Below are 22,848 nucleotides of genomic sequence, written 5' to 3'. Positions count from 1 at the left end.
TAAAAATAAATAAATCAATAAAATATTTGACTTATTCTATCAATGAATCTTTGATTGGAAAGGTAGAAGAGCCCAAACATAGATTTCATACACAATGAAGAGAAGTCAAAACATAGATAACATAGATTTCACACATAAAACACACAAATTGTGGCTCTTCTATTGATCACACAAAAACTTGATTATTACAATGAACCAGGTTCTTCTTTTGATCACACAAAAACTTGATCATACAATGGTTCTTCTTTTGATCACACAAAAACTTGATCATACAATGGTTCTTCTTTTGATCACACAAAAACTTGATCATACAATGAACCAGGTGACAAAGTCTCTTCTTTTGATCACACAAAAACTTGATCATACAATGAACCAGTTCACAAAGTTCAACTGGAGGCTTGCCTAAAATAACACCTTAAATAACTTGACATATAACTGCACACTAAATTCTACTATCACTTAAGTCAACTTGACTCAATTACTTTTTTATATGAGATACCTCTCTTACCAAAATTAATGAGGTATTTTAACCTCTGCAACCCTCTCTTTGGAAAAACTACCGGACAGTGGCAAACGATGTTTCGGATGACTGAAAGACATGCACGACCTTCCAACCATTCAAACACAATTGAAACGAAGGGGAGAAAGTGAGTCAGACTTTCATTTAAACACAATTTAAACGAAGGGGGTAAAGCCATTGAGATTCTCATTTTTAGGATAATTTTTTCTTTACAAACGAAAAAGCATGGTTATGGATTTATATAAATGACTAACAAAACAAAATATATGGTTGGAAAATACATTGAAATATGTTAGAGGAGGAACTCCCTTCCATGGCCTTGAGAGATATTGGGTGTAGTATTTAATGCCTCGGCAATCGGATGACCTTGAGATGTTGAACCAAGTGCGATGCACAATACTCCATTTAGCGATTTTGGAAAGGCATAGTCTATCTACCATACTCCATCTAGCGATGTTGGAAATTCAAGTTTTTGACCCCCAGTGCAAATACACAAACAAAAAGCACGCAAAACCCTACATTTACACCTGCTATTGCTCCCAAAAAGTCATGATGGAACCCGAAATAATCTTTCACGAATTGCTTAACGGGCAACTTCGAACCATCCGCCAGTTCCATTTCATTATCCAAATCTCCGAACTGCGATACAACAAGCCCATACAGCGTCCATGCCACGGGGCATGCCCAGTAATACCATCTCCACCATATGGGAATTTTCTGCACACACACAAACATCAGAACAATCGAATAACTTGGTTCATTTATAATAATATCAGAACACTCGAATAACTTGCTTCATTTATAATAATATCAGTGTAGTTACAATAAATTTGATTAGGTTAAGTTATTGGTGATTTTTGCGCTTTAAGTTTAGCAGTTGTCTATAATGCGATTTTTTGGAAGCTTTTGGGGTGGGTTTTTTCAGCAGCAATTTATTGGAATAGCAAGTTTGATAGCTAGTTTTGCACAATCAAAGCGCCCCAGGGGTTTTTCAGGGTCTTGAATCCAAATATGCAGTTAAAAAACCATTTTAACTGCAACAAATCAAAATTTAACCTCAATTTCTTCCACTGGAATCTCCAAAAAATCACATTATAAACAAATCCCTAAGTTTATGAGTAGTCATATATGAATGATTATATTAAATCTGTTCGACCAATAACCTGACCAAATCAAATTTATCTTATCAACCCTAAAAATATCAAAACAATAAATATAAATATAAATTATTCTATTTTCTCCTATTCTGTTTGAAGGAAAGATAATGTTACCGGTCGTGGAATCAAGAAGCCGGCGAAGAGGTTCCATATCAGATAGAATGCCGACGAAACGATGGCAGAGATGTGGTGGTTGGGCGTCAACGACATGTTCATCATTCCGTAGTAAGTGAAATATAAGAAGGTGAAGAACGAAAAGAAGAGATACCAGAAGAATTTGGCTGCCGTCCATTGATAATCCATCATGGCATACACCATGAGGCTGTAGATGGCGGACTGGATGAACACGTACGGAATCTCTATGGTAGCCTGAAAGTAAACGTATGTTAATTTCATGAATTTATTTAATGAATTTGAATCAACCAATTTCAAAATTTAAATATTTGAAAAAGCATAACTTTAAAATATAATAAAAAATTCTTATTTAATGAATTTGAATCAACCAATTTCAAAATTTAAATATTTTAAAAAGCCTAACCTTAAAATATAACGAAATTTTCTCATATATGGTGATACTTATGTTGATACCTATTTTATATAAATGACAGATTTTGAATAAATTTTATATTAAAAAATAAAATAATAATTATATAAAAAAATATTGATAACAAAAAAATGTTTTAATAGTAATTAAAAAAATATTTTAATGTTCATTCTAAATAAAACATTTGAATGTCTTTTTAAATAACATAATTACATTAATTTTATCTATAAAGAAATAAAGTAATTCTTACCATATTGAACATAAGATTACACATAACATTTAAAGTAATATTTTCTATTACAAACTACTCTGAAGGAAAAGTGAAACATAATTATATCAATTTTATATAGATTTTACATGACATTTAATATAATATTTGTTTTTTTTGTTTCTATAAGTCACTTAGGTGAAATCCAATTGATGGTTCATATACAATTGACATTAGTATTCAAAAAAGAAAGGAATAACAAAAATATAGGGGTAATGAAATTGAATGTAAAAAGTTCGCTAAATCCAATTGATGGTTCATATAGAATTGACATTAGCATTCAAAAAAGAAAGGTGAAACATAATTATATCAATTTTATATAGAGAGAAAAATAAAGTAATTCTTATCGTATTCAACATAAGATTTTACATGACATTTAACATAATATTTGTTATTAATTATATCAATGTTATATAGAGAGAGAAATAAAGTAATTCTTATCGTATTCAACATAAGACTTTACATGACATTTAAGATAATATTTGTTATTATAAACCACCACTTAGGTGAAATCCAATTGATGGTTCATATACAATTGAGATTAGTATTCAAAAAAAGAAAGGAATAACAAAAATACCAGTGTCAACATTATATATAGGGGTAATGAAATTGAATGTAAAAAGCTGATATTTTAAATTTTGCAGTATGAGTTAGCTAAATCCAATCCAATTGATGGTTCATATAGAATTGACATTAGTATTAAAAAAAAGGAATAACAAAAATACGAGTGTCAACATTATATATAGGGGTAATGAAATTGAATGTAAAAAGTTCTTATTAAAAAAAAATCTTTTGCTAAATATTTTATTACTATGTTGCTTAAAATGAAAGAGATGTGGACTCTTTTTATATTAAGATTTGACATATGGCTTTTACATATATAAAACCAACATCGATCCTTCTAACTTAGATTTATTGTTAAAAGATTTTATCACTGAATTGCTTAAAATGAAAAAGATGTGGAATCATGTTTTATATTAAGCAAGAAGTTCACACACATTCATATATATATATATATATATATATAACCAGCATTGACCTTTTTACCTCAAATCTATTCACAATGAAGAGAGATTAAAACTGTGTGTAAACTTTTTCTTTCTAACTTTTGTATTCTTAAATAAATTTTAACTTCCAAAAATTTGATCCCTCTAAACCTTTGATAAATTTAAACTAATATAAATCTATACTAACTAATAAAAATTAAATCTAAAATTCACTCAAACCAAATCTTCAAAATATTCCAAAATTAATCCATATCCTCCTCTCCTATAAACCCTAGACACTGTTTTTACGGTTTAATAAAATCGTACTGTAATTTTGACATTTTTTTGGTTCACGGAGAGGTTTTAAAATCAACATCCATGGAGGTAAATTGTGAAATGCAACTTTTCAATGTATCACTGAAAACAAAAGAAAAATCGGACAAAGATCATGTTATTCTTGAAAATGAAAAATGTAACGACAATCGGACAAATGATTTACTGCGCTCACCTGCGCAAAGGCGTAAGGTAAAGCAGAATACATTCCGGCAGCCTTCTCTCTGTAAAAAACAGTTCTTTCGATTTCGACCAGAGGTTGCACCGAGGATGAATTGTTTACTCCGATGAATAATACTGCCGCGTACATTGAGCCCATTGCGTTTAATATATCAGACTGCCGATTCCTGTTCCATTAGAGTGCCATCACACCAAGTGACATGTTATTTTTCGGATTGAACACTTCAAATTAGAATATGTTTCTCTCCAATGATAAACTTTTGGGGAAATTTTTCCATAGATGCAGCCACTGACCTCTTATTACCAGCACGCCAAAAGATGGTACCGAACATGAAGCCACAAACAAACGTAAAAAAGAACCGCACAGCAGTATACTGGGGATTACGCCAGTAAGACAACCTCTGTTTCCAAAAGCACGCGCTGCACTGTGATAAGAATGACTGGGAATATAACGTGGGAAAGTAAAGGTCCTTTGCCCCTAGGGCGGGCGTGCTCAATTCTTTTATGAGGGCTTTGTTCCGCCTGCAAACAAACTAAGAGTCAAGTTCCATTCACATGTGTTCACGTCAAAGCTTCAAAAATAAAATAACTGTTTCTGGTGCTTACTGGTATAGTTCTGAGTTTCGATAAATGTCAGCAAAATCGATTCCGAGACGGTTTTCAACTGCCACAGAAGAGACCTCCAACATCCATGTAGCGGGATTGTACCCTTCAGTTATCTTGGGCACCCCATCAACCGACTGCATTTAAAAGTTAACAGTAAGATCGTTTTCCGTTTTTGGAGGAGATTGATAAGGAGCTTTGAAAAAACTCTTTATGATGAGTTATGTTGGAATTATGTGGCTAAGTTTTCTAACATACCTCGAAGTATTCAACTAGTTTATGAGAGTGACGACCCAATGGACCAGCATAGATAACCTGACCTCCTCTTTTCATCAAGAATAGCTGCAAAATCCAGAGCCCGAGTCAGTAAGATAATTTTTTGGGTGTGCAACGAGCTGTACCCCCTAACTATAAATTACCTCGTCGAAGGCTTCAAAGATATCAATGCTAGGCTGATGGATTGTACAAACAACTGTTCTCCCTGTGTCAACGGTATTTCTAACTGTCCTCATAACTATGGCTGCAGCACGGGCATCCAGTCCTGAGGTTGGTTCGTCCATAAATATTATAGAAGGATTGGCCACAAGTTCTACTGCAATAGTCAATCGTTTACGCTGTTCTGTTGACAGACCAGTTACTGCAGGAAGACCAACAATAGAATCTCTCAAAGAATTCAACTCCACTAGCTCCATTACTTCTTCAACGAACAGCTGCATCCCAACAAATTTAATTCAGCCACTGAAAGCATAGGAACAAATTCAGGGAATAAGTATATATATACCACAGTTTTCTTTGAAAATGTAGATTTTGGATAAATGTGGTGTATTTTATGATGCCGTACATTTTCAAGTGTCCTCACTACTGATTATCAGGGATTCAAGTAAGTAAGATAGCTGGTGAGACCAATTGAAACCTAGCATATCATAAAACTTGCAAACGACATTTATCTATAAACTTAGCAACATTGAAACCTAGGATATCATAAAACTTGCAAACGACATTTATCTATAAACTTAGCAACATGATCAATCACAGTGAAAATATACATGAACAAATATAGGTTTCTAGGTTTCGTTAAATTATAGCAAGAAAATGTTTCATTTGAATTGTGCTTTAGAGAAATTATAATTTCCAGTAAATTCAAGTTGTGAGTAAGAAGTAGAGTTGTGCATGAGTTGATTGTTAGGATCTAGGAATCCAATAGACTTATAGTTAGTTAAATTCAGTTATTTGAGCTATAGTAGAGTTAGTAAGAGTTCAGTTTAGTAGTAGTAATTGTTGTTAACACATTGATTTCTCAGTTAACTGATCAATTTACTAAAAATATCCCTTGTCATGCATAGAATTCGAATTTCCTACTTGAAGGGGAGGAAAAGGTACATTGTAATTGTCAATTGTATACTAGTTACAGGTTTTTTGGATTAGAGCAAGTGGCCAATTTCTCTAGGATTTGCACAAGGAAATAGGGAATTCTCCTACTTTTTAGGGGCTAATTTCTTCAAGGATTAGGAAAGGAAATAGGAGACAGGTTGAGGACTATTTTGGCTATCTCATCTAATTTAATGTAAAACAGAGGAGACATTTTTCCCAGTTGGTTTTCAAGTAAAAATATTGTGTTCATTGTGATTGAATTGTTGCATGTTATTGCATGTGTTTATAATATTGTGTTCATTGTGATTGAATTGTTGCATGTTATTGCATGTGTTTATATTGCATGTTTTTGGCTATCTCATTTTGGCTATCTCATCTAATTTAATGTAAAACAGAGGAGACATTTTTCCCAGTTGGGTTTCAAGTAAAAATATTGTGTTCATTGTGATTGAATTGTTGCATGTTATTGCATGTGTTTATATTGCATGTTTTTGGCTATCTCATCTAATTTAATGTAAAACAGAGGAGACATTTTTCCCAGTTGGGTTTCAAGTAAAAATATTGTATTCATTGTGATTGAATTGTTGCATGTTATTGCATGTGTTTATATTGCATGTTTTCCTTTACTCGGATTGAATAGAAAAAAATTGTGTTTATTGTTTTAAGTCTGAATTTATTAGTAGCCACAAATTTATACCTATTTCTTTAGACTTTTGGGGAAAAAGCAGGTTGAAATCTTTGGAAATCTAGATTATAGCGGTCAAACTATAGAATTTTAGGTGCCCTGAAATTTTTAAGAGTACTGAATCTATTTCTAACTCCAAAATTTAAATTGAAACAATTTTAAATCAAGATTTTCAAAATCTAAATTAAAACACTTCTCAATCAAAATTTTGCAAAATTACCATCGTGCGAAATTATCTCCTAGTTAGACCAGGCGCATAGAGGATTACTAACCTTCCTTGCTTGTGCATCAACTTCGCTTCCCAGACGAAGCCAGGCCGAATAAATAAGGGATTCGTGAACTGTTACTTGTGGTGAATGAATGTCATTTTGCTCACAGTACCCCGAGATCCGAGCGAAGGTTTCTTGATTTTTAGGAAAACCAGAAATACTGATGCTACCCTCTATGTATCCACCTGTTTTCCTTCCTGCCAATACATCCATCATGGTGGTCTTTCCAGCCCCACTAACTCCCACTAATGCTGTAAGAACACCCGGTCTGAAAGCTCCACTTACATTTCTCAGCAGCTGTAGCCGGCTTTCTGTAATGCCTTGTTCCTTCATTTCCTGCACAGCATGTTGTAAACAAGGACATTTAGTTCAATCTACGTTTAGTTTTTGCTACAATAAATGTACAAACTAATTGAAAGAAGAATCTGTGTTTAACATACGGGGGGCATATCGACGAAGTAACAAACATCGTCGAAGGCTATAGCGAGGGGTTCAAATGGAAGCACCATGCCCTTCTTTACCCCTCCGGAAGCAGCACGCCCTGCAGCCCATTACACAAAAAATACTTCATAACCAAAAAAATAATTCATAACCAATCAAGAGTAGCAAATAAATTTTCAAAGAGAATTGAATTTCGTCTTTCCACCTTCAGACGCAGTTTCTGCAATGGACTTCCCTCTAGACCCCTGACGAGGCATCATTTCAACCGCCCTAATTTCCCCTGTTCTATTGGCTTGCTGATCCTGCAAAGAGTCTTCAGTCACCGTGGCCTGGGCTTTGCCGAGAGCTGTATATTTAATACATTCAATATGTTAAAACTGATACAAAATTTTCTTAAATCTTGGAATTCAGCAAAACAGAGAATTGAGTTCATATGTAAACTCAAAATCTTGATCTAAATTTTAACAATTTAGCTCAGATTTAGAACGAGAAAGAGAGTCTAGTAAGTTCAAAATCAATTTACAGACAACGCCACAAGAAATATAATATAGTTTTAAGATATGCACCCTCCAATTCAAATAGTAAAATGTAATATATGTTAGAAAGTATACCATAAATCTGTGATATATAAGAATTAGAAAATATTTGATATATGAGTGATGTATATTTAATGCGGCTATTTTATTAAATTGTAAATTTTGAAATTTTTTTGAAATTGGCTTATAATTATTGATTTTATTATTATTTTTAAATTCCATTATCAAATTTTGATCTTACATAATAGTTATTTTGAACTTCCTAAATTTCATCATCAAATTTTAATTTTATTGGATAATTTTTTGAACTTATGTCAATTGTAGATTTCTAGAATATCTCGAAATCTGATAATCAAAAAAGTTTCAGATTGGAGGCTTAAAAAATCTTCAAAGTTTCAGATTGGAGGCTTAAAAATTTTTCAGAAACAATTATATTGACAACTTAGGGTCATGCCTCAGAATAAGATCCAACACATCAAATATTTTAATATTAAAAAATAGAATATTATAAGATTCTAGAATAAATTAAAATAAATTAATAATCTAATTTCTAACTATTCCTATTCTTATGTATTAAGTTATTTCTATTTTTCATTATTTAATATTAATTACTATTATTATTTAATAAAATTAATATGTATTCATCAACCAATCAAAAATCAAATCAAATCAAATTAAAATCTAAATCAAAATAAAATAAAATGAATTTCCTTACTTATTTAAAATCAAATTAGATAGTAATAAGGGGCCCAAAAATAAATAACTAGCAAGGAACCAGAAAGAAGAAGGAAAAAAAAAAAAAAAACCTAAAAAAATAAAAAAAAAAAAAAAAACCTAAAACTCTTAATTTCCATCCATCATCCATTAAAAATGTAATAAAAAAAATCAAACAATTAACCACTATCCGATTGTCCATTATCAAATTATAAGATATTCTCCAAATTTGCAATCAACATATTCCCTAAATTTACGATCAACATAAAAATGCAGCCATTATTGCTTTCATCATTAAGCCTAGAATTTTACATTGTTTTTAATGTTACGCCTAGTATGTTAGCCAGGACAGTGTCTCACGTTTGAGGTACGTTAGAGCGAGCGTGAAGAGAACATTGAAGAGAAACGAGTATCCAATCAGCGCTGCAACACCAAGCCAGTACCAGTATCCACGTGGAAATACTCCAATCGACTTCAAAATATATACACCCATAGTGTTATCGCTCAATTTGGTGCCGTTGGCGCTCAAGACCGGCTGCAATTACACAAAAGTTATCAGTGATTTGAAACGAACACATCAATTTTCTATTAAATCCACTTTCAGATAAGATCATGAAATGCCTAAACTACCTTGTGCCAAACGTGACCTAAGAACTCGTTCACAGAGAGGGCATTCTGGCCATACGTGAGAGGAGATATCCAGTAACCCCATATCCACCAGCCTTTGATGTCCTCTGTTACAGTGGCAGGATTTATAAACAATGCAATAATTATGAATAACTGTTACAGTGGCAGAATTTATAAATAAGGTAAGAATTATAAATAATAGATTATGATCGCGGTTGAAATTTATTTAGATGGTAGATTTTGAGAATATTCTGAATATATATTTTTGAATTTCTCTATATTTTGAAATGTATAATCTTGAATTTCTCTATATTTTGAAATGTATAATCGAAATAAAAATGACTACCATTTACTAAAAAAACGATGGTTTACTCACTTCGAGGGAGAAGAAATCCACAGAGGAGCAAGATAATGACGAGTGCAAAGGTACCAAATGTGTTGGCTACGATCATGTCCCGACCCAATGATGCGATGAACCGAAACAGTGAAAGGGCCATCTGATGTACAGAGAAGAGTAGCAGATACTGGCGAAGGAACCTACAAAACAAAACCCAAGTTTTGTGAGTTGTGAGTTCTGCGCAGATTGATGCAAGCTTTCATGGCTGCGAGGATGCTGACCTTCCAACATTAGGGTCGAAGCCAATGACATAATAAGTTAAGAAAACCCATATTGCAGCCTCCACAACTGAAATTGGAATCCTCAACACCCAAATGGGCAGTGAGAAGGCCCAGGAAGGGAAAAAGAGGAGGTCTCTTTGCTTGTAAAATGTAGGAAGCTTGTGAATTGTCATTGAAAGTTCTGCAAATCCATTGAACATGCAGGTTATCAAGCCGAAGAAGAGAGCGCCCATATAAATTATCCCGTCGTTTGGTGAGTTACGGTGCATCTTGGTCCGCAAAAACACTGTCATCGTGATGAAAGCCATCACTGAGAGCTGTTCAACGCGTTCAAAGAAATCAGTAAGGCTTTGATTACTTAGCTACTAGCATGTGAAATTCAAATTCAAATGGTGGTAACTGTTTCATACTTAATGTTTTTAGAATTAATCATATTATTAAGAAATAATGTTTTTAGAATTAATCATATTATTAAAAATGTTTTTAGAATTAATCACATTATTAAAATTGGATATAAAAGTTTTTCAAACCAATTAATATGACTTATTTTGAAGAAAAAAAATAAATTATATTAATTGATTCAAAAAATCAACTAATTTTAATAATATAATTAATCAAAAAACATTATTATTTATAATATAAATCACAAAAATTTAAGATCTAAAAGATTTAAAAATTAAAATAATCATATTCATGAGATTCATAATATGTTGATGTAATTCCTCCATCACAACAAACAGTTTTGGGTAAACATTATTAATTATTCAGAGCTTCTCCTAGTAACACTATTGAACTAACCATGTATGCATGAGTAATACTATCTAAATACACCTACAATTAAAGGTGGTAAATAGAATCAACCCCTTATGACACATGTACAAACCCATCTTATTTATGAATTCCACCCTAAAGGTTGACAATCATATGTCCTAAGAGAGTCCTTTCTCGACATTGTCAATCATATATTGTAAGAGCATGACACTTTCCGTGGGGAATTCACATGTTCGATAGACTTGGAACAATAATTGGCCCTATTTTCCAACCTTTAAAAATTCTAATGCTGGCATCATCTTCCATTGGAAATGTATTTCTATTATCACAATATAGGCAATGACCGAAGGAATAATAAATCATTATTCGAGTGATTTTAGGGTCCGACTTGTTACATATTTTTACATTCAAACCTTACCTAAAGGTATGGTTATATGTTGAATTGGGAAGAAAAAAATGAAGTTGAGAATGGGGAGAGAAATATTCGGTAAAGTTAGGATGGAGTAGAAGAAAATATTGGATAAATATATTTTTTTATTTATATATATATATATATTATAATTAATTCAACATTTTTACTTATCTTCACTTTCATATATAATAATTTACTCAATTCTAGAAATATTGGGTAAATTATTATACAGGAGGGAAAGGAGGAAAATAAGTTGAGTGTCAGGTAGGATTGTGGAGTAATACCTTACTCTCACCATCATGTATTACAAATTATAATATATGGGGTTGGGGATTGGAGGATTTTGGGTAAAGCATAGATGTTGGGGAGAAGTATTGGTAAATTAATTTACTCAACGTTTCAAACCATTCTCATCCTCATATGTAATACCTCGCTCTCACCATCATGTATTATAAATTATAATATATGGGGTTGGGGATTGGAGGATTTTGGGTAAAGCATAGATGTTGGGGAGAAGTATTGGTAAATTAATTTACTCAACATTTCAACCCATTCTCATCCTCATATGTAATAATTTACTCAGTGTTTCGCTCCACTCTCATAGTAAACCTCAAGGAGAAACTTTAGGAAAAAAATTCCAAGGGCAAGCCTTTTTTCTAAAGAAAATATTTATGAAGATCAACTCCTTGCTTTTTCTAGGCAATGTGTATCTCATGAAATTATTACCTTTTGGAGAGGCTATCTTCTCTTGACATTCAATATGCTAGCCTAGGTGTTCATCTTTCAACATAGGTTTTCTTTCAAAACTAGGGCTTTTAGTAGCCAGGGAAAACTCACACTGAGAGGATGATTCATACTTACGCTTTGTGAGATGTCTATTAAGATCTGTTGAATCATGGCTTCTGAAAGGAAGCCTTCTTACAGGAAGTATCATATGAGATGTTGAATCTTCATGTTTTACAAAGTTTAATCTAATGATTGGTACTCTACTTAACTCAAAGATGGGCAATCTTTTAGATATTGTAGGTAGAAAATAATTTTGGGGAAATGGGTGATATTTTGTAGTTCATTTATCGCAAATTGTTAATTGGGAGAAACCCTTGAAATAATAGGGGTGGCATTCCCTGGTACTACCACCATGCCTTTTGTGGTTGCTCTCTATGTGAGTTGAGGATTGAGTGTTGGGAGAGTTGCTGAGACAAAACATAAACAAACAGGGGATTGTAATTGAGCAATATCAGATTGTACAGATATGTTAAAGCTAAAAAATGAATGTAAGCTTGGAGAAGTCCAATGATATGTGGGTGTGTTAATTAAACTTGATATATGGGGATAATGGATAACTAGACTCGTCCGTTGTGCATAGGGACTCCAGATCTTCCCAATAATTCATCAGTGAATTGATTATGTTGTGAATCAATTACATATGCTAGGCATGACACATTTAGTCTAAGTCAAACTAATGGATTAATTCCAATTGTATTAGGCCAAGATGCACATTAAACATTCGTTGGCTTTATTAAGTGGAATCTGATACATTGGTTGAGTGAGAATAATGGGTACATTTACAAAGTTATATCAAATATGACTAGCTACATGAAACATGAACATTGGAAGATCATATATCCTACTAGGTGATATTTGAGGAAGTTGTCAATTTGGGTTAGATGTATATTCGTGAAGTAACAACTCTAGTGTGACCAATTTAATAAATTTCTGAACCATTTGTTTTTCTCTAAGGTTTTCATATTGGGTAAATTATTATATATGAGGGTGGGGGTAGAGTGAAATAATGAGTAAATTAATTTACCCAAAATTTATTCCAATCATGAGTATTTCCAAATTTCCGAACCATTTGTTTTTCTCTAAGGTTTTCATATTGGGTAAATTATTATATATGAGGGTGGGGGTAGAGTGAAATAATGAGTAAATTAATTTACCCAAAATTTATTCCAATCATGAGTATTTCCCGCCACCCCCGACCTCATATATAATAATTTTCTCAATATTTCCCTCCAACCTGTTAGGCATGAGACCAAATCAAGTCGAAGTTGTTAGTTCCCATGGTATTCGTAACCCATGATATTGCCCATGGTATTGTAATGAAGTACTTTTATATATGGGTGTGAATAAAAGGGAATAGTGGGTGAGAAAGCGAGTGAAATCTAAGATGATTTTCATTGTGATAATAAAAATCTATAAAACCATGTCCCTGTGTTTTTTCCCCAAATAGGGTTTTCCACTTAAATCTGATGTTTTGTATCTCAGTAAAGTTTTTAAGTTAATTCTTGTTTCAATGAATAAATTTTTTATTTTTTGAGTTAAATTTTTTAGATGTCTTTTATTAACAAATGCTATCATAGTGAGGTTACTCCTTTTAATTTTTGGTGTATGCTAGGTTATTTTCGGGGAGAGTTATGAGCATGGAGACAACGACATTAAGTCATATGGAGAAATTAAATGGGGCAAATTTTCCTTATGGAAGGCACAGGTAGAGGAAATATTAATTTTAAAGGACCAATATAGAGAAGCAAAGAAGCTCTCGTAGATGATAGACAAAGATTGGAATAAGTTGGACGAAAAGGTCATCACCACAATTCATTAATATTTGGCAAAAAAATGTATGTTTTAATGTCATTGGAGAGAAGAAAGGAGAAGGGATATGGAAAAAGCTGCATTATCTATATGAGAAAAACACAACATTGAACAAAGTATTCTTGATGAAGAAGTTGTAAAATATCAAGATGAAGGAAGGTGCTTCAATGGCAGAGAATTTGAAGGCGTTTAATATAATCACAAGTCAACTTGCCTCTGTCAAAATTATTTTGGATGATGAGATTAGAGCCATCTTATTGTTGTGATTTATGCTAGATAGTTGGGCTAATTTGATAGTAGTTGTCAGCACCTGCAGGGACCTTGAAGTTTGATGATGTCAATAGAAATTTAATGAAGGAGGATTTGTGTCACAAATAAATTGCAGAAAACCTGGGAGGACAAGCTGTAGTCTTAGTTGGTTGTGGAAGCAAAAATTGAACATGTTAGATAGGGGCATTCAAAATCAAGAGGTAGTTCAAAATCAAGAATCATGGGGAGATTTGTTCCCATTGTGGAAGAGTAGGACACAAGAAAATGGTTTGTTGGTTTTGGAAGAAGGAATAAAAGGAGAAAAAGGAACAAAAATTAATCAACAAAAATAAAAAATCAAGCAGCGCAAATGAAGGTGAGAATACCACTGTAGCTTCTGAAAGTGATATTTTATTTATTTTTTTAGTAGAAGAATCCTATTTATGTATTTCTACCAGTAGAATTGATTGGGCACTTGACTTTGGAGCATCTCACAATGTGACCCCATTCAAAAATAATTTTTCTACATATGAAGAAGTTGATCATGGTAGAGTACATTTAGGAAATAATAATTTTTGTAATATTACTAAACTAGGAGATGTCTGAATCAAGACAAAGGATGGAAAGGGTATTTAGATGAAATAGGTTAGGCATGTCCCAAAGATGTGTATGAGTTTGATCTCTATGGGACAATTGGATAATGAGGGTTGATCCATAAAATTTGGGAAAGGTGGTTGAAAATTCACGGTCATTGGTGTTGGCTAAAGGATTGACGACAAGAACATTGTAAATAATGAGGGAAACAAAATAGATATCAGATGGAGTTGCTAATGCAAAAGAAGAAAAATCAGTGGATTTATGGCATAAGCACTTGGGCCACATGAGTGAAAAGGGCATAAATGTTCTTATTGGTAAAAATCTACTTCCAGGTTTGAAATGCTATGAACTTGATCTTTGTGAGAATTGTATTTGTGGTAGGCAAAGAAGGGTTTTTTTATGATAGGTGATCATGAAAGAAAAAGGAATTTGTTAGAATCAATACACTCAGATGTGTTTAGGACGTTGAATGTTAAGTCTTTAGGAGGAGCCTCATATTTTGTTACATCATAGGTGATTCATCCAGGAACATTTGGACCTGCCATATGAAAAGTAAAGGTAATGTGCTTGAGATATTTCAGAAATTTCATATTGTTGATGAAATGGAGACTAATAAGTTACTCAAGTGTTTGAGGACAGATAATGGTGGAAAGTATTTCTCTAATGCACTCAAGAATTATTGTAATAATTTTGGAATTAAACATGAAATGAATGTGCCTAGTTGATCCAAATGGGATCATTATATATTTTTTCATCCATCTTGATGCATTTGAAGTGGAAAAAGTGGAGGAATCATCTCACATGACCATTTTTACCGGCAGGACCTTGTTTGGCGAAACAAGGTCTGAAACCTTCCAAGAGTGTTTTGAGTCATCAAACACCTATTTTGGGGGTAAAAATTTACCTCTTTGGTGTAGCACCTTTTCGTGTTATTCTACACACAAACACCTATTTTGGGGGTAAAAATTTACCACTTTGGTGTAGCACCTTTTCGTGTTATTCTACACACAAACACCTTTCCAATGGTACAAGAAGAGCATCAATCGAAGTTTGCATGAAAAATTTATGCCACTCAAAATTTGACCTTCCATTTTTCACACTTATAGTTCGAGAGGATATCGCGTCAACCCCCATTATTCATGGAAAATGGGTTAGCCATGTGTTCATGATGTAAGGTTCTAGAATAGTCTATTTTGTAACTTTAGTTAAGAGTTGATGTAGTCAAACTTAACCACTAGTAGGCTATCAGGTTGTGTTATAACCTAGCCACTAGGAGGAAGAGGCATTCCAATTCTTTAGAGAACATTTTGTTCCACAGTTGAGCAAATATAGCCATGAGAGATAGGAGGTAGATAACACAGAGAGGATCTGTGCATTGTAGCAGCCCACAGGCCACTGGTATTACTTCTTTGTACTTGCAGCCATATTTTCAAAAAACGAAGAGAGCGAAGAAACCTCACCTTCGAGCTAGGTTTTTCTCCCAAAAGGGTTTCCCAGAGAGCATATCTTATGTCTTTTGTGCGTGTGTTCGCTTATTTTGCCATTCTCTATTTTTCTACATAGTTCATATTCGCATGCATGCACTAATTACAGTTAAATCCACAAATATTAAAGTTTAATAAGCTGTAATATTATATCTGTTGTGACAAAATGTCCAGTGGAATATCCATGGCATTTTATAGATCACTGGTACTCCCCAACAGAATGGTGTTGTAGAAAGGATGAACCTCACTATTCTGGAGAAGGTGGGGAGTATGTTGTCAAATTCCAAATTCGAAAAACATTTGTGGGCAGAAATAGTAAGGACACCTTGTTATCTCATCAATCACTCACCTTCTACAATCCTAGACAGTGGTATTCTTGAAGAAGTTTGGACCGATAAAGAAGTAAATTATTCTCGCCTATTTTTTTTGGATGTGAAGCATCCATGCATATTCCCAAAGAGCATAGAAATAAATTAGATTGTAAATCAAGGAAATGTGTTTTTCTAGGATATGAAAATGGTGAGTTTGGTTGACGTATATGGGATCCAGTTAATCACAAAATTGTTATAAGGGATGTAATATTTAATGAATCCGATATGTATAAAAGGTCTACAAGTGAAATGGAGGTCAAGAAAATTGTTGAAAGGTTTATAGAACAACAAGAAAATATCCCACCATTGGAATAATCTGGGCAAAAAACTCATGAAAAGGATGGACAAAGAGAAGAAAAAAACTTGACGTATCCATTACAAGAGATTGAAGTGGAAATCACACCACCATAGTTGGTTCAAAGGTCTAATAGACCTCAAAATCCCCCACCAAGGTATCCACCCTCAAATAATATTCTACTAACTAATGAAGGTGAACCTATTTGTTTCAAGGAAGCTTGTGAAGTGGAAACTAGCAAAAAAGTGGAAGAAAGCAATGGAGTAAGAAATGGACTCTTTGTTGAAAAATAAAAATTGGGAGTTAGTGAAGATTCCAAAAGGAAGACATTCCCTACAAATAAAATGGGTATACAGGATTAAACATGAGGATGAGGAGAAGAAGGAAAGATACAAACCAAGGCTGGTGATGAAGGGATTTGCACAAAAAGAGGGAATTGACCTTACAGATAATTTTTCAGATGTTGTTAAAATGTCATCCATAAGAATTATTCACGGTCTTGTTGCTGCTTTAAACTTGGAATGTGAAAAATTAGATGTGAAGAAAATGTTTCTTCATGGAGAATTGAAGGAGTAAATTTATATGGAACAACAAAGGGATTGAAGGTAAAAGGTCAAGAGAACATTGTTTGCAAGTCGAAGAAGAGACTTTATGGGTTGAAATAGACATCTCGCTAATGGTACAATAAATTTGACTCATTTTTGCTATAGCATGGCTTCAAAAGACCTGAGACTGATCATTGTGCCTACATCAAGAGGTATGACAAAGAAATGTATATTATATTACCGTTGTATGTGGATGATATGTTAATTGTTGAACATGATAAGAGCATGATTAGTAGGTTGAAGAAGGATTTGGGAAGTCAATTTGCAATGAAATATTTAGGTCCAACACAACAAATATTGGGCATGAGGATTATACATGACATAAATAACAAAAAGTTGTGGTTGTCGCAAGAAAAATATATTGAAAAGGTGTTACACAGGTACATTATTAAGGATGTCAAACTAGTTTGTAAACCCCTAGCATCAAACTTCAAACTTAGTGTTGATTTGTGTCCTTATGGTGGCAAGAAGAAGGAGGAAATAAGTAAAATCCCTTATGCTTCAATTGTTGGTAGCTTGATGTATGCCATAGTATGTACTCATCCAGATATTGCAAATTCAGTGGGAGATGTGACTTGGTTCCTTGCAAATCCAAACAAACAACATTGGAAAGTAGTTACGTGGATTTTGAGATATCTCAAGGGTACTAGTAATTATTTGTTGGAGATGTGGATACTAGAAAGTCCACCACCAGTTATTTATGTACTTTTATAGGTGCAACAGTATATTGGATGTCTATATTAGTAGTGGTCCTCTCCACAACATAGCCATAGAAGTTTGCAAAGAGATGTTGTGGATGCAAGGATTTTTAGGAGAGTTGGGAATAAAAGGAGATAAATATTTGTTGCATTGTGATAGTCATAGTGTTATTCATTTAGCGAAAAAGTGAACATATCATTCTAAGACAAAGCACATTGATATTGGATATCATTGGATCTATGAAGTGTTAAATGATGGGTTATTACAAATGGACATATAATTTTAAGAAAAAGCACATTGATGTTGGATATCATTGGATCTATGAAGTGTTAAATGATGGGTTATTACAAATGGAGAAAATGAACATTACAAAAATCTAACTGATATTTTAAAAAATACTTTACCAGGGATAAACAAGAATTTTGTAGAACCTTGGCTGGGGTAATGCAAACATGATAAAAATCACCTTGAGAAAGGGTTAATAGCAAGAAGAGAAAACAATGTAAAAAACTTGTGAGGATGAGGGTGGGGTAATTGGGAAATATTAGGTAAATTATTATATATGTTGGTGAAGGTGAGGTGAATTATAAAATAAATTATAATACATGAATGAGGGTAGAGAGAAAATAGTGGGTATATTATTAGGTGGATAATATTGAGGATGGGGGATATTGTGCAAATTATATTGACACAATATTTTCCTCTACCCCGACTCTGTATAATTTGGCCAATATTTTCTTGCACCTATGCACTTTATAATATACCAAATATTTTCCCATACCTCCACCCTCCACCTTCCACCCTATAGCTAATGTTTAACCAAGGTGAGGATGAATGTCTGGGTTGGGGAAATATTTTGTAAAGAAGATGAAAGTGGGATGGAAGGAAATATATATCCACCTTCACCCTCCTCTTGGGGTGGAGCCAAATATTGGGTCAATTAACAGGTGGAAGGTGCTAAGAAATATTAGGTAATCATATGGGGAAAATTAATTAATTTACTCAGTATTCACCACCTTAGATATAATAATTTACTCAATATTTTGATCCACCCCCACCTCACCCATGATTGGCCAATTAACCACGGACGGAGTAAAAACTAAGAAATCATGCTAGGGAAAAAGGGAAACATTGGATAAATTATTAAATATCAAGGTAGGGTAAGGGTAAGAGCAGGGGTAGGATGGGGTGTCAAGAAATATTGGATAAATTATTATCTATGAAGGTAAGGGTGAGTTGAAATATTGAATAAATTATATTATATGAGGGTAGAGGGGAAATAGTGGGTAAATTATTAGGTGGGGGTAGTGGGGAAAATTTTCACAAAATATTTCCCCACTACCACCACCTAATAATTTACCCCATATTTCCCCTATCCCCACCGTCCATTACTTAATATTTAAGGGGATTGAATGAGGGGAAATATTGTATAAATTACAAGGGTGAGGGTTGGGATGAGGATAAATATTGGGTAAGGAGGGTGAGGATGGAGGTGAAGGAAAATATTGATCAAATTATAATTGCCGCCATTTTCTCAACTCCACCCACATTGAAAAATATTGGGTAAAATATTACCCCTCAACTCCATCCTCACCCTCAGATTGAGTAAATAATTTACCCCATATCTCACTACCCCTACATTCATATATTATAATTTACTCAATATTTCTACCCATCCAATTGAGAAAATAAATAATTTACCCAATATCTCACCACCCCTACATTCATATATTATAATTCACTCAATATTTCTACTCATCCAATTGAGAAAATTATTATGTCAATAAGCAAGTCTATTTTGGAACGATGCTTCAAAAATTTTAATTTAATTATCAATAATTTTATGTGGATGAAAGGGATTTAACCGCCATGTAATATTCTAAAATATTCTTGGTAGTATCCACAAATCAAAGCTTGGGATTTATCTCCAAAGTAGTTATGCAAATTTTTCCCTTTTAATTAAATTGATTAATTTAAAAAAACTCATGTGAACAAGTGTCATATGAAATGAGCTATGGTTTTTTGGGCATGTGGTATTGAAAAGCTTTAATATTGGCCCATGGTATTGCAACAAAATCTATTTACATATTAAGAATTTTCATAATCAAGTGGAAGTGAATCTTCATGCTTAAGAATCTTGTTACATGTTTTTTAAAGGAATATATATTTAACTTATATATATTAATAAAAATAATAATAATAATTTAAAACAAAGTTCTAATTTTATTCATTTTTATGACTTTTTTTTAATAATGTAAAATATTGATACCAATATTTACTAGTCATTTAATTATATGGTTGAGTTGATTATACTTGAGGGAAATAAAGTTGAAAATGAAAAGTAATATTGGATAAATAATTTATATTTCTCACTCGAACTATCATGTATTCAGTATTTCCTCCCACACATCATTGTATAATAATTCATCCATCCAATATTCCCAACGTTTAGGTGAGTGGAAATATTGAATGAATTATAACATATGAGGGTAGGGTTAAAGTGAAATATTGTATGTAACACCCATCTACCATCAAAAATTAAAAGAGAATTTGTAAATGGTTACATTGAATATTACTTAGCTAAAATGTAAAAAAAATATATAGTTACTATTTAATCTTGGTGATACATACATGGGACTCATAATAGAAAATTAACACTCGACACTGATTGAAGCATTCTCTAACATATTGAATCAAGAATGTGTTGTCAATTTTTTTTAACCCATTGTTATGCAACTTATGCACCTTATGTATTATTTATAGTTAAGTGTTTATTAAGATTTATGTGACCATGGTATAAATTGAAAGGTTAAGTATGTAACCCTAAGTTTTGGAGAACTTTTTAGAGACTCACTGTCACATCACAATTTTTAATGGAAAACGTTTGTCCTCATTCTCAATATCTATTTTTAGGGTTTTAGGGTTTTCTGCCATCTGAAAAAATAAATTTGAGGTGAAATTTTGTTTTGTATTATTTAAACTGGTTTTTTTGACTGTATATATGAATTCACCACCCTCAAAAATCTCTAGAGCACTTTCATTATACAGGGGTTACTTATGAAACTTATGATTTCAATAAATTCTTACCAGATTTTAAATAAACTGAAATTGAAAAACAAAACAAACAAAGAAAAAATTTCTAAAAAATCACCCTAAAAATAACTCAAATTAAAAAATTCGATAAGTTAGAGCATGCACCTGCGACGTTTTAAAGACGTAAACGAAGGAATTTCTCCTCATGAGAAGCCATTCCCTGGAGAAACAGGCCTTGAAAAGTTCCTTCTTGTTCACGCCATACTTGGAAGTTGTGAGCGCAGCCGGATGGCTCTTGTTTTTATCGTATGGTACTGACAACTCCTGGGCCAATTTCTGTCCAACATGAAAAGACTGATATGCCTCAGCAAATTCCCTCACGGGTACAAATCTATACGGCTGATCCTTAAATGCCCAATATTGTTGCTGATCTTTTTTCGAAGTGACCTGCAAATCAAACACTATCAGAATCGATCGGACACAATACGGATCAAATCAAACGCTATCAGAATCGATCGCATACAATACGGATCAGCTAACAGCGCAACGGAAAAAAAGCTGGAATATAGACTAGACTAGTAGATATTGCCACTTTACTTACTTCCTGCAAGAAATCTGCCACACCCTTGCGCTCAGGACACCTGAAACCCATGGATTCAAAGAATTCGAGTACATTATCACGAGGGCCCTGATACACAATCTGACCCTCAGAGAGCAGGACGATATCATCGAAGAGGTCATAAGTTTCCGGCGCTGGTTGCAGCAGAGAAATGAATGTCGTCGCGTCCAAGACATGGACACTCTGGCGTAAGCATTTCACAATTTGATATGTTGTTGAGCTGTCCAGCCCCGTTGATATCTCGTCCATGAACAGAGCCCGGGCAGGACCAACCAGCATCTCAGCTACACCATCCAATTGTTTCATTAAAAAAAATCCCGACTTTTGCCGCACAATTGTTAAGCCGAATCTTGGACATTTTGAATTGGAGCAGTTTAATGATGTTACAATTTTGCCGGGAAAATAATGGAAATTATGATAAGATTTTAATAAATTTTTGTTGAAATGTTTGGAAATTTTGTTTACACTTACCAAGTATTAAAATTTTTTAATAATTCAGTAATACTGAATCTATTTCCACTATAAAAAAATATATATTCCAACATTCTTCCCTAAAAACCACCCTCCAAAAAAATTATAACGTCTAAAAACACTACCTTTTGAAATTAAAATTTTAATCAAAATACACTTAGATACTGTTATTATGCTATATTCTATTCAAATAAGTAGACAAACCTGTAGTTACACGTTTCCTCTGGCCCCCGGAAATCCCTCTGTGCATCTCATCTCCAACAATTGTATCCGCACAAATGTCCAACCCTAATATCTGCACCGCAAGCTTGAGATATCAGAACCTGCCGCTAATTAATCAGCTGCAAGTTTTTCATTTTTTTAATCATAAAAATGCACTTACCTTAAGTATGTAATCTGTGACCAGGCTCGTTTCTTGCCCCTCCACAGCGGCCGCCTACAAAAAGGGATTGGACGATTACGAAGTGAAAACAGAAACGAAAATATATCTTTTGAATAACAGTATTCGTTTTTTTTCCGAGAGAAAATCAACATATGACCGAGGCGAACAGATTTTTACAATATATGACCACAGCCAGCAGATTTCGTACCTTCATAAAAACATCAATATCTGGATCAGGCTTGATGCCAGCTTGTTTTTCTCTTCTCGAAAGTTCGACCAACATGTCTGTAAGAATGGATCAATCAATCTTGGTGAAAATCGTAAAAAAATTTCCACTTTTTCAGTATAATAGTAATATTTATTTGATTTAAGGCTGCAATTTGGTTATCATTAAATTAACATTTTCCCATCAA

The 22,848-nt window shown here is 33.2% G+C and overlaps 1 protein-coding gene across 2 annotated transcripts; it reads right to left on the bottom strand.

Moving 5' to 3' along the window:
* Nucleotides 1-967: 967 nt before the first annotated feature.
* On the bottom strand, nt 968-22,664 carry LOC149143275 (ABC transporter G family member 39-like). Of its 2 annotated transcripts, none has more exons than XM_089453340.1 (19): nt 22,644-22,664; nt 22,436-22,489; nt 22,258-22,348; nt 21,565-21,866; nt 21,129-21,410; nt 9,853-10,169; nt 9,611-9,771; nt 9,235-9,341; nt 8,968-9,142; nt 7,563-7,703; nt 7,357-7,457; nt 6,920-7,252; nt 5,011-5,301; nt 4,850-4,933; nt 4,595-4,728; nt 4,283-4,510; nt 3,984-4,155; nt 1,792-2,046; nt 968-1,237 (listed from the first exon to the last, which is right to left on the bottom strand). In XM_089453340.1, the coding sequence occupies exons 1-19, from the start codon at nt 22,647-22,649 to the stop codon at nt 968-970; spliced, it is 3,504 nt and encodes a 1,167-aa protein (XP_089309466.1). In that variant the 5' UTR covers nt 22,650-22,664. The 2 variants fall into 2 exon arrangements, with proteins under 2 accessions (XP_089309466.1, XP_089309467.1); XM_089453341.1 differs by having other exon boundaries at nt 7,357-7,439.
* Nucleotides 22,665-22,848: the final 184 nt, after the last annotated feature.

The sequence above is a fragment of the Pinus tabuliformis genome, chromosome X, assembly GCF_031772625.1.
Source record: "Pinus tabuliformis cultivar Carrire ecotype Pingquan chromosome X, CPIR1, whole genome shotgun sequence".
Taxonomy (NCBI): Eukaryota; Viridiplantae; Streptophyta; class Pinopsida; order Pinales; family Pinaceae; genus Pinus; species Pinus tabuliformis.
Note: the sequence above shows the minus strand (reverse complement) of the source record. Positions and strands in the feature narration are given on the sequence as shown.

Bases quoted from the DNA above. Each gene is read 5' to 3' on its own strand.
- LOC149143275 (XM_089453340.1), bottom strand. The intron at 21,867-22,257 runs GTTTGTCTACTT...TGGATGGTGTAG, and splicing joins GAGGAAACGTGTAACTACAG to CTGAGATGCTGGTTGGTCCT. The intron at 10,170-21,128 runs GTGCATGCTCTA...CGCGTTGAACAG, and splicing joins ACGTCTTTAAAACGTCGCAG to CTCTCAGTGATGGCTTTCAT.